Source organism: Lepidochelys kempii, chromosome 1 (assembly GCF_965140265.1).
Source record: "Lepidochelys kempii isolate rLepKem1 chromosome 1, rLepKem1.hap2, whole genome shotgun sequence".
Taxonomy (NCBI): Eukaryota; Metazoa; Chordata; order Testudines; family Cheloniidae; genus Lepidochelys; species Lepidochelys kempii.
The window spans coordinates 268,089,520-268,107,899 of record NC_133256.1 but is presented as its reverse complement, the minus strand read 5'-3'; the positions used below and the strand labels follow the sequence as shown (position 1 = coordinate 268,107,899).

General features: G+C 42.9%; 2 protein-coding genes across 11 annotated transcripts in view; one reads left to right on the top strand and one right to left on the bottom strand.

Moving 5' to 3' along the window:
• VEZT (vezatin, adherens junctions transmembrane protein) overlaps nt 1-17,167 on the top strand; it is a 98,982-nt gene extending 81,815 nt beyond the window's left edge. For all 9 annotated transcript variants that reach the window (XM_073327512.1, XM_073327507.1, XM_073327503.1 and 6 more), the window contains one exon: nt 3,890-17,167. In XM_073327512.1, the coding sequence (XP_073183613.1) occupies nt 3,890-4,467 (578 nt within the window). In that variant the 3' untranslated portion in view covers nt 4,468-17,167. The remainder of the gene's footprint in view (nt 1-3,889) is intronic.
• LOC140905017 (uncharacterized protein C3orf20 homolog) overlaps nt 8,122-18,380 on the bottom strand; it is a 64,913-nt gene continuing 54,654 nt past the window's right edge. Inside the window, exons 11-12 of one of the 2 annotated variants that reach the window (XR_012156711.1) lie at nt 9,730-9,830; nt 8,122-9,448 (exon numbers count right to left, since the gene is read on the bottom strand). Coding sequence is in view for 1 of the 2 variants with exons in the window: in XM_073327513.1 (XP_073183614.1) it covers nt 9,427-9,448 (22 nt within the window). In the remaining variant the exon portion in view is untranslated. The remainder of the gene's footprint in view (nt 9,449-9,729; nt 9,831-18,380) is intronic. The other variant, XM_073327513.1, reaches the window with a different exon arrangement.

Below are 18,380 nucleotides of genomic sequence, written 5' to 3'. Positions count from 1 at the left end.
GCTTCTCCTAGATAGCTATGGTATGGGCCTTAGTACATTTCCTTACAGATATAAGTTTTAGCCCTCAGAGACCTACCACTAATTAACTATGAAGACACCTTGGCAGTTCATCCTCACATCTCTTGCTTTCTCAGGTAATCAAAAGTCTTAGACCAGTCTCAGGACTCAGGTACCAGCTAGTTAAATGGAATTTCAGCGTGTACCTTTGTCCTCACTGAGGCCTTCTTTAAGCCACTTAGAAAAGTTTTCCACTGCTTCCTTTCTATCAAAGTCCCATTCCTCATGGCAGTTTCTTCTGGGAGAAGGGTCGGGAAAGTAAGAGAATGTTCTTGCGAGGAACCATTTTTTCAGGTATTTCCATATAGGTTTGGGTTTTAGCCCCTGAAATTTTACCTCAAGTGTATTCTCCCTTGCACATCAATCTGAAGACTGTTTTATTCCTTCCTTCTGCCCTATCATTGGCGTAGTCAGAGCTCTCAAATCCTACTTGACAGGACAGTCCTCTTCTAAACATCATGTGTCTCCTTGATGACCTGTAGTTACTACAAAATATGGTCAAAAAGAATCTAAAGTTACAGTCTCCCGATTGCTCAAGGCAGCTAACAAAGAACCCAACATTCATAGAATCTCAGGGTTGGAAGGGACCTCAGGAGGTCATCTAGTCCAACCCCCTGCTCAAAGCAGGGCCAATCTCCAATTTTTGCCCCAGATCCCTAAATGGCCCCCTCAAGGATTGAACTCACAACCCTGGGTTTAGCAGGCCAATGCTCAAACCACTGAGCTATCCCTCCCCCCATTGAAACATTGAGTTTTTAAAAATTCTCCTGGAGTTTGTTTGCGCTCCCTTAGCACTAACATGCGCCGAAAGAACAGAGCCTCTCCTGAAGAGGTCTGTAAAGCTACGATGTGAGTCACTTTTTCTTCACCAAGTATCAGAGAATTGGTGGTGCAGCCTCCATAAATAAATTCTCCAGTAGCCTGTGTCTGTTTGTTTTTGTTTAGATTCTGTCAGAAATAAAAAATTAGCCTGTCAATTACTGGATAGTTTGCAACTGCTTTGACTGGTTTTTCCTGTCTCTCTACCTCTGTTCTTCTACTGCTTGCTACTTCCCAGCAATTCTTTCTGGACTAGGGGAGGAGTGTTCTGTGAAAATAACCAAGAAACAGGCAAAATAGAATTGGTCTATCCAGTACCAGGTTTACAATGATGCCAATGGTGCCGCGGTATCAAGCGCCATCCCTCCTCTTACGTGTAGAGGGAGACCCCAGCGGGCACCGGGGCTGGCACTCAGGCTGGGACAGGAGTCTGCCCCGTGGGATGCATAGAGCCGCCTACCGGTGGCCCACCGCAGCCACCCCACAGCGCTGCACCCTGGGCTTGGCGAAGGGGCCGGATCCATCCAGGGGCTGCAGCAGGGCAGTCAGGAGCAGCAGTAGCAAGAGCAGAGCCATGGCGAGGGGACCATGCCAGAGCTCTGCAGCCTCAGGTGGCCACACCCCGACTCATGGGGCTGGGGTCACTGCTCTGCGGGGCATACATTCCACTCTCCGGGGCTTGGCTCCCTTGGTCATTGAACTCTGCTCAGTGTCTGCGGGGCACAGATCGCAGCTCTGAGCCCCTCCCTCTGGAGTTGCTGCTGTGGCTTTGCCCTTTCCCAGCCCCTGGCGCGGGGTCAGGGGGGGGGGCAGCCTCCCCTCCCCCCAACTCTCTGTCCTGCGTCCTCTCTGCCGTTTGCGGGCACTGCAGTCCCTTCCCCGGATCAGTTGTGGGGGGTCCAGGGGCTAAGCTCAGGCACCCCCTGCAGCCAGGGAGCCCCACTGCTGGAGTCAGCACTAAGCCCGGATGCACACCCTGACCCTCCCCACTGCACTGCCCCTTCCAGCGCCAGATGAGCAGGAGGCAATCAGGGAGCAGCCAGACCTCAGGAGAGTGGAGTCACGCACACCCTGGGTGCCAGGGATGAGTTGAGTGGATGCAACCTTGGTCCGAGCTGCATCTGGCCAAGCTGCAGCCAGGTGCGGTCTGGCCCAGTTTGCTTCAGAGAACAGGGTTGGATTGACAGCAGGAGGTGGCTCTGGAGTGGAGTGCCCGAGAGTGGCCCAACTGCGGATCGTAGAAAGGGGTCGGCTTCAGGAATAGAGGTTCAGGAGAAGCCCTGTTCTGGTAGGCAGTGTGGAGGTTCAGGTCAAGAGGGGTTGGTTCATAGAGGGTCTGATCCAGTTTGGGCTGGAAGGTGGTCTCGTTCAGTTTGGGGGTTTTGGTCTGGGGAGGAATGTTGGTCTGGGGTGGCATGTTGGTCTGGTCCAGTCCCGGAGGGAGGGGTCACTGTGGGGAGGGATGTGGGTCTGGTCCGATTTGGAGAGTTGGCCCAGTCTTTTGGGGGAACAGTTGGTCCAGATCCGAGTGTCTGTGCCTCTCTGCCTGCAGGGAAGGCCAAGCAGGGCAAGTATGAATAATGACCTTGTAAATAAAATGTCTGAGTTTTTCATATTTTTATTTTTTAAATGTTTTAAACGGTTTTAAATCCACCCCAGTTTCATACAAAAATTTAATTCAAACCCTGGTAGTTCATATGTGAAATGTGAAGCATGAGATAGTGGCAAGGTTCCCTTTTAGTGGGAGCAGCACGTGGCTGGTGTTTTGGCCAGCTTTGGCTTTTGTTAGCTGTGTTTTATTTTGTATTTTTTTTCTTTTCTAATTTATTTTATTACACATTATTATTTTTATGTACACTGGTGTGCATTCTTTCAGCCCTAGGGCTGACAGTGCTGGTCCCTAGTGGCAGCCACCTCCATCTGCAACTTAAACTATGAAATTTGCATATTCTTGCCTCCGGAAGCAAGTTGGTAGAGATACACAGTGATTCTCTTCAGAATGGTGAAGGGGCCACTCCATTAGAAGAACAATTAACAGGTGAGGCCAAATTGGTATACTGCTGCTACACTGTACTATGTGTGTGTTTGTTTTTTCAAATGTAAATCCTGAAGCATAAGTTTTCAGTGTGTTAAATGAAAATAATTACTAATGTGACAAGCATAAAAACACTCCCATGTTCAGTTAGTGAAAATAAATACTACTAAAATATAATGCAATGGAAAAAACTTAATACAGTAATCTTGTTTCCCATAAAAAGTTTGGTGTGTTTTCCAGAGTTATTTTCATCTCTGCTTACAGGGGTAAAGTCAGAATGGAATTAGAAAGGGAATGCCACATGGGAACCTGCTGTTGCTGCTCTTATGTATGTTCGTGCTGCTATTCTAATGGAGCTACTACAGTTTAGGGATCTGTTTGTTGGAAATGGACACTGTATCGTTTTACTATAAAGAAAGACGTCTGTTCTTCAAGAAGCAATTGTGTTATACTAACCCCTAACACTGGGAGGAGAGACTTCCTGGCAAGCATCCCGTTGTTGGCAATGGGACTCGCTGCTACTACTAACATCGAGAGGCTAAATTAGACCACTCTTTATTTGTGAGGACAACGGATCCTACTGTATGCATACATATCTTATTTATATGTTGTGATGTATAAAATCAGCTATTACCTACAAGACATTTTTTATTGTGTTCCACTTATCTTTACTAGATTAGATAGCTGTTGTTTAAAGGAAGACAGTTCAAATTTGTGTGAGACGCAGCAATTGATTCTGTTTGTAATTTCCATAAAGTACATTCGCTCTATGTGAGATGATTTTTACGTATGTCTCATGAGTTTTAAAGACTATGTCGAACTAGTAGCCATTACCTTCCATTTTCAGCATCCTGTTCAGAAAATACATCTTTATTTTACCTATTTTAACTCTCAGGTCCATCTCTTAAGACACACGTAGCTGAGTTAGGTACGGAAGGTCACTTTTTTAGTCATAATTATATTTTTGTTCTTTTTAAGCTGCAGTGAAGCCATTGTCTCCTGTAGAATCAGTGGAACCCATACATACTTTGGAATCCCCTCTGAATGCAGAAGCAGGAAAGCAGGACTGTAGCCAAACTAGCGATGATTCTGAAGAGAGAGACTCTAGCCCAAAAGCCCATGTCACTGTGAATGAGAAAAGCAGTACTGAATATTTATATGAAGATCCTACGAAGGATGAAAACAAAGACATTGCTGCTGATGCAGGTGGCTCTCCAATGGCTGTAAAAACAACATGTTACCAGTGTCAGGGTGAAGGAGATGAAGTGGAGACAACTGGTGTGGACGGAATGGAGGTTTTACAGCCCCCTTTGAGGGACGCATTACAATCCTCCATCAAGCAAAGGCTGGCTCAGCTTCATATATCAACAGATTTCAACTTCACATCAGGTCTGGCTGCACAGGTTGCTGCCAGATCACTTACTTTTACTACCATGCAAGAACAGACTTTTGGAGATGACGATGACGAGCAGAAGGATAAGACAGAACAGAATGAAAACCATGTGGAAGAGAACGAGAATGAAGACAGAGGCTTTAAAAGTGAAAGAGGATTCTAAGTCCTACCTGAACTTTGTTAAACATTGTGTTGCCTACTTGAATTCCATAAAAGGCAGGTGATGTGATTGAAATAGCTCAGGCACGGATTCAGAGATGAAAATGCTGGATGGAAAAATTGAGACCTAAATGTAATGCTTACTGTTCCCTATGTATGAAGCTCTCAATAGGGCTTTCCCAATATATTGATGATTATATGCAGGTAAGCTAAGGAGATAGAGGCTGGACCCCAAGAGTAGTCCTTTGTCTTCTTCTGATGACACCACTGGTGGGTTTTGGAACTTACCTAAATAGTTATGTTTATTTATTTATATTATATGATTTTTTTCCTAAAAAGAAGAGAAAATGATGTCTTGAATTTCAGCATATTCTGTCATTTCCTGATATTGTTGTCATAGTAGCAGTGTTAATTATAACACTAGTGAAAGTGATTCTTTTTGAAAAACATAAACTGTGTCATATGGTCTTCCACACCTCCTTTGCTTTGCCTTTAGTGTCTGCTATATATTTGTTAACAACCTTACGTAGTTGTAATTTCATTGGTTAAAGACCCTCCCAAACTAAAATGCAGAATTTTAAATAAAAATGTGAAAGTTGATGTGTCCTGGAGTACTGGGCTAAAGTAGTAAGAAGTTAGTCACTCTTCATATTAAGGTTCCATTTATAAGTAGTGTATAAAGGATTAATAAGTGATTAATACATGTTATAAGCAAGTTATAGACATGAGTAGTCTGTGTTTATGGATGGTTATAATCACATCAGTAGGTGTATATAGATGGCTAGAAGTAGCCTGTTGGACTTTATAACAATATATACCAATTCTTTTACCATTTATTAAAACACCTATTAAAGATTTGTTGGCCCTTTGTAAGTGAAACCTTAATATAGGTGTGACTTAGGTTATTTACACTGGGTTACAAAGTACAGTATTGTGTACATTTGTTCTCTTGTAGAGCTGTGGTTCGATGCTGGAGTAAATTTTTAAGCAAGTTAAATGTGTATTTTTTTAAATGATGTACAGTAATTTTGTTTGAATGTTAAACTTGCTTTTTCCTAATGTTCTTTCATGTTTCTCTGTATCGCAGCTATAACGTGTCTGTCTAAAAGAGACAAGCAGAGAACATGCACTTACATCCTTTCAAATTAAGCTGTATCTTGTAACCCAGTTGACACTTGAGTCTAAACATATAGTGTGGGGCTATTTGTTTCTCTCTGCAGCACTGATTTAGAGAGCAGTGAACTGTGACGTAGAAGGGGAGAGTAATGGTTTCATGGCATTGGCCTCCTGCCCTCTGACACAAAGGAAGCCCATCCTCAGAGTAAAGGCTCCATGGCTCAGGCTGAGAGGGAGCAGACACACACTGTGGATCTCTTGGACATGGATGGATTTTAATTCAGAAATCAGGCCAGTAATTACTCCTGATAACTCCTCTCTGCATCCGCCAACTTCTTGGGTGCGGGGTTTGGTGCACCCATCAGCAGAGACTTAATGGCAGTAAAGTTCCTGAGGGTATTAGTTGCCATGAGGGAATGTGGAGCAAAGGGGGAGCTCAGTGGATGCTCCCGCACCTGAGACAACATCCCCTTGGTCATTTTGTAACAAGACCAAGCCTGCCCTGCAACCTTCTTCCTCCCCTGGTATTGATTCTGAGGAAACACTGTGGGTGTAAATATGTGCAGTTTCACAGCTCCTAAATGGGGAAATATTAACATGTAACGGATGGAGTAAGTGGCTCAGGATCATAGTTTACACAGTGTATCCTCTGCTGTCTTCTCCCTGTTTCTTCTGCTCCCTTGCACTCTGATTAAGGGACGGGAATGTCTTTAAATGCTTTATTTGCCTGTGATAGTGTATTCTGTGCCCTTATTTAGCCGTATGTGGGTGGAGGCTATAGAATGAATGATGCCTAGGATACATTGTGGAAATATAGTCCTCTGCTCAACCATGATGTACTGAGCAGCTAAGCATCCCTTTTGGTAGTGGAGTCGGTTCTACCCCAGCCCTGAAAGGGGACTACTGAGAAAATGGAACCGTTGATGCAATTCTCTCTATGGTAGGCAGTTGTCTTTCTAATTTTAGAACTGGTTTAGGTAGACTGGGAGTGTGTGGAACGTTGTCATTCCCATTTGAAAAGAAGTCTTTCTTGCCCTTGACTTAAGACTCTCAAGTTCACCAAGTGCCCTGATAGTTTTTTTAAGCTAATTCTTCCTTTTATCTGGTTTTATTTTTCACTGATACTTTTTCCATCAGCTCATCCATGAGCATCTCATGACCTTCTGTGTATCCCAACATTGCTATCTCTTTTTCCTAAATCCAAATAATGGAATCCTATATCCTTTAAATGACTGGAGAGAGAGAGAGAGAGAGAAGTTTTCAAGCTTACACAGAGCTCTCTGTGTACGCTCAAAAGCTTGTCTCTCTCACCAACAGAAGTCGGTCCAATAAAAGATAATGCCTCACCCACCTTGTCTCTCTCATATCCTGGGACCAACACAGCTGCAACAACACTCTAATCTATTGTGATAAATCCTTACAAAATTATCTGGGCCTTGATTTTCACTACTCTCGCAAGTTCAGCTGAAGTTAATGGGAGCTGCAGGTGCTCTGTTAGCTACAAAAATACACCCCATATCTTTCGTTTGAGCCAGTAATTTCTGCAGTGTTTACTGCAGACCTGGGGGGCAAAAGACCCAAGAACAGACTCTGGCTGAGCACTTGGAATTAAACGTGTGAGAAAAGAGTGAACCTATGGAGCAATCTTAGCTTTCATCATCATTCAAAGAAATACAAATTTTATATGAGTAAATCAACTGACTATTAAATGCAAATAAAATTGGCAAACTTATCTAGTGTGTTCTTAAAAAACCACACACACACTCTTACATTTGCATCCATTTAAGATGCCACATGTAATTGTACTAGTGGGTAATCTACTTTAATGGCTATTTATTTAATATCCTCCCTGAAGAAAAATCTGGTTAACAGCCCACTGCACCCAAAGAATGGTTTCCTCTGATTTGATAACTTGCTCCCAGCTACCTATAAATAGACTCTTATAGTCCAAATTTCCTCATGATGATGTCTGTTGAAAAGTCATTGTTTTCAAGCTGTAGAACCTCTTGAGCAGTTTATTAGATTTTTGGCCATCTACATTTCTTGCTGCATTTTACAAATTTATAAATTTTACAGTGGTCTGCATTAGCACCCAGGCGCTGTGTTAACATATTGTGCATATTGGAGAACTAAAGCTGATAAGTGTTCTTTGATAGATAACTGCAGAATGAGATCTTAATAAGAACAAAGTTCTTACATTTTAGATTTTGTTTAATTTTTAAATCTGATCGTGTTTAGCATGGCATCCACATTGAATATTGGTAGCCAGTGTTCTTTGCAGTGAGTAGAATTGACAGCAGCTACATTTTCCATATCCCATTTAAAATTAATGCCTTCATAAAGTTTTGGAGGCGCACACAGTTCTGTATGGTTAAGTAATGTCCAAGGTATTTCTTCTCAACCAGACCCAGCTAGAAGGAATCCTAAAGGCAAAACTCACTTTCCTATATTTGATTGTAATCTGATAGCCCATCTAATTTCTGCCCTTAAGTTTTACAGCTATAGTAGCAAGTAAACACTTGAATATAGACAGATATCGATGATAGAAATATTTATTGTTGATGAACACCACTTTTTATTGTACATAATAAAGTGAAAAACCATACACTAACGCATGTGGGTTTGGTGAATTATAAACCATGTACAACTTTAAAAGTAGATTAGAACATCTTTGTATCAATAAGAAGCAAGATCAGCAGTTGCCAAGCCCTCTGTTGGTGTTACAGTAATTGAGCTCCTGATAAATCGTTCCTACTCCTCACTGCAGACTTGAAATCAACTAATCCACATAGAAGGAGAAATACTGATGGACTAGGTCAAGACTAACTGGTTTTATTGAGTTTCCAAGCTGTACCTTATGCCTGTGCTCCTTGCACACCCAACGCTTTATTGATTTCATTGGACATTTTGGATGGATGTGAATAGCAGAAGTGCATCACAGTTTTGTTAATTTCTTTGCAAATAAGCAAGTCAACAAACTTTTGAACTACTGAACTTTATTTTCCCATTGTAATGCAGACTAGTTGTCTGTCTGTCCCATATGTCTAGCTGCTGCGATGAGATGAAATGAAAGAAAATATTTGGCTTGGTGGAGCGAAAAAAGTATTTATATTCAACAGGATTTATTTGATAAATGTTTTTCGTTACTATGCAAAACAAGAAGTTGTTGAATCAAAATAAAACCTAGTTTTATTTTCAGCAATTGCCACCTGACCTAAAACACTCTATGAATGGCAAATGGCACTTATTTAAATACCAGCTGAACATTTAAGACCCCGGATCTGGTCTCTGATGAACAAGCCTTTACCACAACATATTGTGAATGATCAGTTACTATACACACACTAAACTTACAAGTTTAGTAGCAGTGAATATATGGGTATCAAAGATGGGGAAGCAGGCTGTCTGGTCAGGACTTGGGGCTTGTCTACACAGTGTTTTACTGCCTGGCAAGCCAGTACAGTGCAGAAGCTTGCCGAGCAATAATGTCATAAGTGGACACTGCTACAGCACAGTAAAAATCCCCCATTGGAGCTTGCTGTATTACTACTTGAAAGCATTGTAAGCCATGCCACGCTCTGGGACTTTCATTGTGCAGTAGTGCAGCTGATGCACTCTAGATGCACATCCTGGTTTGCTATGCAGTAACTTGCTGTGTAGCAAAGCCCTTGATCCTTCTTAGAATCCTGACCCAACCCCTCCATGCGGAGACCAGAAACACTCCCTTCTTCACATCTTCCTTAGTGACTGTCCACAGACCCTATAATTTGCCAGTTCCCAGATGAGGTCCACCTGGCAATCGATTGATTTCCTAAGTCTTATTGGCTGTGTGATGATTGATGCTCCATCAGTTTTCTCCCACTCCATCACTAAAAGGTAAAAACAGCCATTTCAATGACACATTATACTAACTTTTAATAATCTCAGCAGGAGTTTTATATCCTCCATGACAACTTAACTTATCTTAATTATAATAGAGGCCCTAGTTACCATGTTGCCCTTTTTTTACAAATGTCTCTAAATCCGTTTAAACATTTGGGAGAGAATAATCAGATCCCTAAAAAAAAATGCAACCAAGTTTTTCATATTTTAAAATATACCACAACAGTTTTGCGCAAGTGTTCGTCACACGACCTGATATTTTCCCTACCTGTCAGTGACTCAGTAAATAAGTTTAGAAACATGTTCTGAATTCCATTTTGGCATGGGTTTTTATGTCAAGAGTAACTCTGCAAGCTGTCCTCTAGGAAACTGAAACACAAACATAAAATAGAGACCATACTGGAAGTATGTCATTCAAAACAGAAATCAAGATGTACTGCAGCTCAAGTTACACTGCTTTTTGGAAGTACATATTGGCTTTTACAAATATCGTAGTAATTCTGACTTATGGAAGAACAGTGAACATTGGGTATAGTCTGGAAGTAACAGCAATTTTAGTGTCAAGTCTCAAAATAAGTGAGTCGCTTTTGTTGGCCTCTTCCCTCCACATCTCAGTATTTAAAGACTGGGTCCTGACCCTCTCAGCTGGGGGCAGAGGACTGCAAACAGTCTTACATTTCTGAACAGAAAGTGACCAATACTTTCCTTCACTTTTTCCTGTTAAGAACAGGCTGATTACTAAATAAATAAAGGGTGGGAGAGGGAGTGGAAATCAGTGCCTAAAATCCCTCATCAGAAGTCGCATCTACCAGAGAATGAAGTGTCGCGGCTGGGCAGTGGCATCGGAACATTAAGGGCTGCTCTTAATGTCTGATCCTAAAAAAAGAATGGATTTCCGTGTGTCATTGCACAATTTTATATGCCTTGGGATGAAAGCCAGTAATCAGGATTGTCCCCACAGTCTCTCATCTAAACTAGCAAATGATAAAATCTAAACTAGCTCATAGCTGTCAAGTTTTGTGCTGCTCCATGTGTCCTCTTATGCAAATTAATGGTCTAATTTGCATATTTACAGATAATTTCCCTGCAACTGCGAACCCCAGCTCTGAATAAATTGTATGGATTTACTTCTCATCGTGTAGTCGGGGTGTAGTTTTTCACCATAGCTATGTTGCTCTAACCCCATAGTGTAGATGTAGACTACAGCAATGGAAAGGGTTTTTCTGAACCTCCCTAAGCACCAGTAAGTAAGACACCAGAATCGGTCTTCCGTCGACCAAGCTGCATCTACACCAGGGGTTAAGTCAGCATAGCTATGCTGTCCAGTGTATGGATTTTTTACACCCCTGAACACTGTAGTTATGTCAATCTAAGTTTTAAGTGTAGACTGGGCCTCCATCTACAGGGCAGCAGCAGGGCAAGCTTCCCCCTCACAGTGTCCTAAAAGGCTCTTAAAGTTCTTGGCCTCTCTACTGAGTCTGCAGTTAGAAAGGCGACAGCTGGTGGAAGGAAGTTATATGTGCTACAATGAAAAAATGAGGAAGTGTAATCCCAGGGCCCATGAAACAAGTACCGTAGGTGGTGGAAGGACATTCTAACTTTAGCTCACTCACTAATGGAGCATTTTATAATTAAAATTTTGAATTACTGAAAAGAATTAATCTGGTTTGTGCAGTGTGGATGTAAAACAGCATATTCTGTGATATCCTAGTATTAGTCGGTCAAGTATTTTGTGTAGACAGACACTGAATGTTAGCACTGTTAGAATGCTTCTTGTCTAAATTCAGCTGAGCGGTTATTTCCCTTTAGGATCCTTAACAGATGATGTATATTATTTTCCATGTAACTTGTTTTAAGTGGATTTATTGCTTGTGAAACTATTCCATTTTAGACCTGGAAACCAATATCCTCTCTTTGGCCACAGAGGGGATACAGCAGTGTGAATCCTCATATTGCCCTATCAGTTTGTCTCAGTAGTTGGCCTGGAGAAGGGACTACTCCTTGGATTGAGAGGGAATTTCAGTCTCTGTGGCCATTCAATCTTTGGCCTCTTCACCACTCATTTCTTACAGCCCACTGAACAGCAATCATGTGGAAATGACTGGGCTATTATTGAGGTGATGGTAAGAGGTTCCATAGTCTATTTCCACTCTAATAAGTCCTCCAGCTTAGTGACAAAGAATCTGTGTCCAATTTTATTTCTTCTTTACATCATCTTGTTCAGTAACCTCTCCGCTGACCAAGTATTCCAGAAAATGTAAATCTAGACTTTATAATTCAGGAATGGTAATGCAGCTAGGAGAAGTCTGTTAGTTTAAGGGAGCATTTTTGCTTCTTTAATCATGTTTGTGGCTGCAGCAGTTTTTCTCACTCTAACCCAGGTGTTGGTATATGCCTTTACTAGTTTTATTTCTGAAAAATCTTGAAGAACTTTTTTATATAAATTGGGTCATCCTTGTGTAAGTAGGGAGATATAGGGAGCCAGGGCTGTATAAATCCAATCCCGTCTTCCCCGTCTACTTCAGACAGTAAGCTAATCACACAGTTTTGCCTCTAACCTGAGCTCCAGCCAGTATTTCTGTAAGTGCCCCCACTTATTGTCACCTTCTTATTGCATGAAAAGTCTTAGCCTGACTCTGTAACTAAAGTCTGCATGCAGCCTCCATTTCATATTCTTTCCCCTGGTTTCTGGTTTCATTACAACTCATCTAACTAAATAGACCTTCTAGACTCAAACCCAGCAGCTGTACAGCGCACACTGTTCCTTTTGTTGTCAGCTTTATTTTGACTACACATTGAAGCTTGGCTGTAGAAAGACTGGATGCCAGGGGGTATGGTGGCCACTTGTTCTCGAGTCTATTTGCAATTTAAAGACATCGTAAGTTCTCAGTCTCCATTCTTCCCTTAACATCTAAGTTTAAGTTTTTATTGATGCAGTTGGACTTTGAACTCATGGAGCAATGTTCCTGTGGTGCCTGATGGTGGATTTTAAGCTGGTCCTGTTGGTTTTTAAGGCCCTGGCTGTATGCGAAACCTCGTCCCCTGCCTGGCTAATATTCAGCCCCTGTGCACATCTGCTGCTTCGGTTTCCCCTCTCAGCAGTCATCCAGGACTTTTAGGTTATTGCGGTGACTCACCCCTTTTACTCTTCCGAAGTTAAGGTCCAAAAGGAAACACAATCATTCTTCTGCCCCAGACTCTCGCTAGGCACAAGTCTTCTGAGAGTCTGTCTTCTCCCTCAACAGTTTTTAGCTCTTCTCTTTGGTTCAGCTGCCAACCTTCCTAGGCTTCAAATGCTCCCTTCTTCTCCCTTGTTGACAAGGGTGTATGCACTACTCCATAGAGTGGCAGCATTGGGGCACCTATGTCCACCCTCTGCTACTAGTCTCCAGCCTTGAGAACTCTGTGAACTCTGCCCTGTAACCCGAACTGCCCTGACTTTTCTTCCCAGGGCCTCTTCCTGTATGCTCAGCCTGGCCTCCTTGTTGGCCCTTTCCCAGCTGGTCTCCTGCTCTCTCCTGGAGCACTCCCTTCCTTGGAGTCTCCCTCCTGACTGACCACAGGCTGCCCATGTCTCCCAGCAGGTCTCTTAGTCACATGCTCCCTGTCATGTGCTCCTTTTGTTAATTTCCACACCTTGGGGAGGTGAGCTAAGTCTGTCATAGATGAGGCTGAGCCCTAACCCCGATAAAAGAACCAGCACCCCCTGTGACAGGCTCTGACAACACCCGCTGTCTCACCATTCTGCCTTTGAGCTGTGTGGCTCAGCAGGTGTTTGTGCTTTTACTTTTAGGAGCTTCAGGGATTGGAACTTGCTTTGTCGGGTCATCTGCCTCAGTTTCTCATGCTTCTAAAAGAGCATCTAGGAAATGTGTTTCCAGAGGAGGTTTGTGGGGTTTTATTTTTTACTATGTCTGCCCTGAATAGGACCTTCCCCCATTTTAATTAGGCTGCATTGTTGGGTCTTGTATGTTTTTTTATACTGATGGTTTATATAACTTTAAATTGCCATGTAGCACTCCAAGTGCCTTGGCTGGGAAGCTGTAGTGTGTGTTCTTTCCCATATTGTACCTTACGGTTACTTATGAAGGAGGCAAACAAATAGATAACCGCACAAGAAAAATTAAGTAAGGGAAGGAAAACAGAGATGCACTTGAGCAGATTGCTACGCAGGCTGTATGAATGTATCTGAAATGCAAACTGATGTTACAAATGTAATCGGAAAAGCCATTTAATCTTGTTTACCCTTATCAAGCCTTTAATGCTCCTCTGCATTTCCTGCCCACTGATTCCTGGCCTTGCTGTTAGCTCTTGTATTTCCCTAAAAGGGTTCTTAAAGCCATAGCCACAGTATAGATTGCCAAGGGGAAGCCAGGGAACGAAAAGGATCCTGAAAGTCTTGATTATTATTATTATTTTATTTATTAACAAACTAAATGACAGCCCAAGTGTAAGAGGAACATCCTGACAAAAGAACAAACTGCAGTGAGAAATTGCCAATGGGGCTAATTTGTGCAGGGAGTATGGAGTGGATCCGTTTGTGAAACGAGCCTGTGCTGTGAAATTCCCAGGCATTGACAGGATTCCCACTCCCTTTACTGTGAGGTGGAGACAGGAAACAATTTAGACACCATAGAAGTCCTTTTCAATCTCTGTATTGAGCAGTTGGGCCCCAGCATCCCTGAGTTCATCTTCAAGACCCCTACCCTGTCCACACTTAAGTTCCAGTTAAAGATGATTCACTGTCAGCAGCATAGCAGACACTAAGATGACCTATATATAAGTTATGTCAGTTATTCCTCTTCCTCTAAACTCTGTCTAGAGTTTATCTATTCCTTAGGTTGGGAGTTCTCAATGGAAGCACTCCTTCTGTGGTGTTTGAAAAGCACCTAGAACATGAGGGGACCACCATAAATTGATCATTCATAACAGTAACAGTGGGTCGACTCCACTGGGAACCCTCATGTAGGTAGCCTGCCAGCCACTGACACTGGTTTAAGAACTGTTTTGATGAGATTGGCTCTGAGCAGGTTTATATGACAAGGTGCTTAGAAAAGGATCTGCAGCCTACAGCCTTCTGCTTTAGAGCTCCCAGCATTGCTGATACTGGGGAGCTGAATGGCTATTAGCAAAAGTGGGAAACAGGAAAAATTCCTTTGTGTAGAAGGGGCCAGTGAGTTGAGTAACCTTCAACCACCTTGCATTGGTGAGTTTTTCATACCAGTTTCTCTGTGATGGTGTCTGTTGCCTGTGGCCCTTTCCCAATTGCTCTTGTGTCTCTTCTCCTTTTTCTCCAATCTTATTTATCCCCATCCCTTCTCCCGTAGCTGTGAAGCAGGCCATGGCATCTTTGTCACATGTTTTCCTGTATTCTTTAATTCACTATTTGTTAAGGGCTTCCTTTATATTCTGCTTGGGGTGAGTTCCCTCCATTTTGGAATTTTTTCTTCTGTGGAACTCAACATTTGCCACTTTGAAAGTCTTTCTGGTTACCCTTATATTTTTTCTTATTTTTCTCTCTAGCATATGTAACCCAACCACTTCCCCTGCTGTCACCACCACCACCACCACCTTCCCCCCTCTATTCATGAGGGCTGCCTGTACTTTTACCCTTTGATTAGCTGTGATTGGATGAGTGGGGAAAATGGCAAAGTGGACATGCTCTATTAGCACTGCGGTTTTGTTCTATTTATGTGGAAGTCTGCTTATAATTTGACCTTCCCCTGAAGATGAATTTCCTGCTAGATATCTTGGCAATAGCTAGTTTCTGCAGTATATAGTGCTGGCTCATTGATACAAGCACTTTAGTAATGAACACTGGTTACTTCTGGCCATATACCAAATGACTGAAGAGTGATTTTCTACATAATGTGGGCTCTCTGTTGCACCTTCCCTTACTCTGACAAGGCCCCATGTACTATATGACCATGCGGTAGGGCCCTCACTTCCCTTTTGTCAAGTTGCTGCAAAAATCCCTTTGTGTCACATAAATAGCTGACATGGGGGCTTGGTAGAGAGGAGACAAGGTATCAACTGAGGAGGCTGGCAGCAGGGGGAGGCTTTTGGAGCAAGAGTTTGGCTCAGGAGAGCTGCGGGTGCCTTCCCCAGCTGTGAAGTTCCTAAGAGTCCCAGAAAATGGAACTTCCTCTCTACAGCCTGGGGGCTCCCAAAGAGCTGGGACAGGACAGCGAGGGAGGGGAGCTATGCCGCTGGGGGCGTGGCTCCCACACATTGTTCCTAGACTATGGACTTGTCTTCCCTGCAGACTTAACTCAGGCTCAGTTGCGGGGTTTTCCCTTAACATGCTCCATGTTGGCACATCCACATGTGTCACTCTGTCAGTGCTTCACGACGAGGTAGCCACCACTCCTTGAGCTATAGTGCAGACCCCAAAGTAGCTGTTAATGTGTACTGCTTCCCTGAGGTAGCTGCAGTGAAGACATACAGCCTTGGGAACTCACAACAATCGAGACATGATGGTCTCCGATCCCTTCCCATAAACCCATTGACCAGAGGTGGATTATCAGTCTGCCTCTGCTCAGCTCCTTCCTCCACTCTGCTCAGCTTCCTGCTTGCAGTTTCTCCAGCTTCACCCTTCTCCCCTGCTTGATACAGCAGAACAATTCCCCCTAACGAGGCTGTATCTTAGCGTGTAGCCACACGACCATATGAACATATGTGAATCTTGGTGCAGCTTTGGGCTGGACCTTGGGATATGTGCCCAGATAGTTGTATTCCATGTCACAACCAGATACAGTAATAGAATCGATGAGGGGCATGGCAGCACAGTCTGGGGTCATGCTATTGCGGGTTAGGCTACCACAATAGCTTAACTGACCCTGTGATTGCTTATCCCCATGCTTAGCGTGCGGTGAAGGCAGATGCTGTGCCCCGATGGTGGTAGGAGCTCCACAGGGCAGCCCCCTTTTTCTGTGAACTTTCCTTCACCTGGGTTTCAGGTTAACAGCTGCCAGCCCCCTCCTAAAGCCTTTTTCCACCCAGGTATGACTCATCAGAAATATCCCTCGACTTATTCCTGGCTGCTGCCACATGTCCCCCGGAAAGATGGGAAGCATAGAGCTGGTTTATGGCAGCAGGCTGGGGGAGGGGAAATTGCTTGGTCTCTTTAGGGAAAGGAGGCTTGTAGGAGGGATTGTCTGCTGTGTTGGGCCTTGGTGTATAATTTAGTTCTAATGTGTTGCATAGTACAAAAGATCTTGCTTATTCTACTGATGAAAACACTATATAAGAGCTAGGTATTATTATTATCACTTGCCATTTCCAGTACTTTTGATCTTGAATATGGAACAGATCAAATTGCTGCTGTTAGAGAGAGCGATCGATTTACCCCCCCCCCCCAAATTCTTTATATTTTTCTTTTCTTCTCAGAAAGTTTTGAGCTGCCTCTGTGTATTCTTCATAACGTACCATATGCAAATATTCTTTGGGAAGTGATACCACCACTTTGGACAGTCAAGATTTTCTATGTAAGACCTGAACATGTTTCCTATACTGCCAGGAATGTGTATATATATGAAGACATAAGATTGTAACTTTTGAGCAAGTCACTTCCTTTAACCATTTGAAATTTTCTGTTTCTGAAGTTCTCTATTAATATATTAGACACTTGTCTTATACTGTGTACTCCTTTGTATCAGCTGTATACTATATTCTTCCTTTCTCTCATTAAAACCTGTTCTTCCTCATCCGTCTTCTGTGCTTCTTTTGTTACCAACATGATCATGGACTGGCCCAGAGTTTAAATGTCAGTTTTTCAGCCTTGCTGCTATGAGCCCCATATGTAACAAGGACCATGTTTGCAATCTGTAATATTGTCACAGTTAGGGTACTGTACTAGGGCTGTATAATATTACTTTAGTACAACTAATCAAATTATTACAAACATGATTAAAGGTCTAGAAAACATGACCTACGATAGAAGATTGAAAAAATTGGGTTTGTTTAGTCTGGAAAAGAGAAGACTGAGAGGGGACATACAAGTACGTAAAAGGTTGCTTCAAGGAGGAGGAAGAAGAATTGTTTTTCTTAACCTCTGAGGAGAGGACAAGAAGCAATGGGCTTAAATTGTAGCAAGGGAAGTTTAGGTTGAACATTAGGAAAAACTTCCTGTCAGGGTGGTTAAGCAATGGCAGAAATTGCCTAGGGAGGTTGTGGAATCTCCATCATTGGGGATTTTTAAGAGCAGGTCTAGATAATTAGCCCTGCCACGAGTGCAGGGGACTGGACAGATGACCTCTTGAGGTCCCTTCCAGTTCTGTGCTTCTATTATTCTATTTAAGTCTTGACAAAGTACTCACTGTACACAAATTGTACAAGACACAGAAGAAGATCCCTGTCTTGGTGAGCTACAGTCTAAGTAGATGGATGACACACAATAAAATGGACTGGGAGTTAAAACCCAGAAGAAGGTTCTGTCTTAGAGCAATTTGGTCTTTAGTCTCAAGGGTAGGTGGCAGCATTTTTACTGGTGTGCATTAGTACTTTTAGGCTTTATGGGAGAAGCAAGTTTTGGGGTGGGATTTGGAAAAGGAAAGGTGGACACTTGTGGGATAAGAAGGGAGTTCCAGGAATAGGTGATTGCGGAAGAAGGCATGAGCATGAGAGACAGACCCTAAGGGAGTGGTGAGGTGGGGGTAAGTGATCAGAAATGAGAGCAGAGACTGAGGTGGAGGAAGAGTTATGCTAACCCTTGAGAGGGAGGACAGAGAAGCTTGAACTCCATATCAAAGATGAGAGGAAGCCAATGAAAGGATTGGTCTGAGCAGCAGGCAAGAAAGAGATTCTCAGTAGTGTGAATCTGCACTTCCATTAAACTTGGAAATGTTTGGGTTTTTTCTGGCTTTTGCCCAACTTAAAGGCAGAAAAGAAGTTCCGTTCTTCTTCCTCTCTCCCTACATG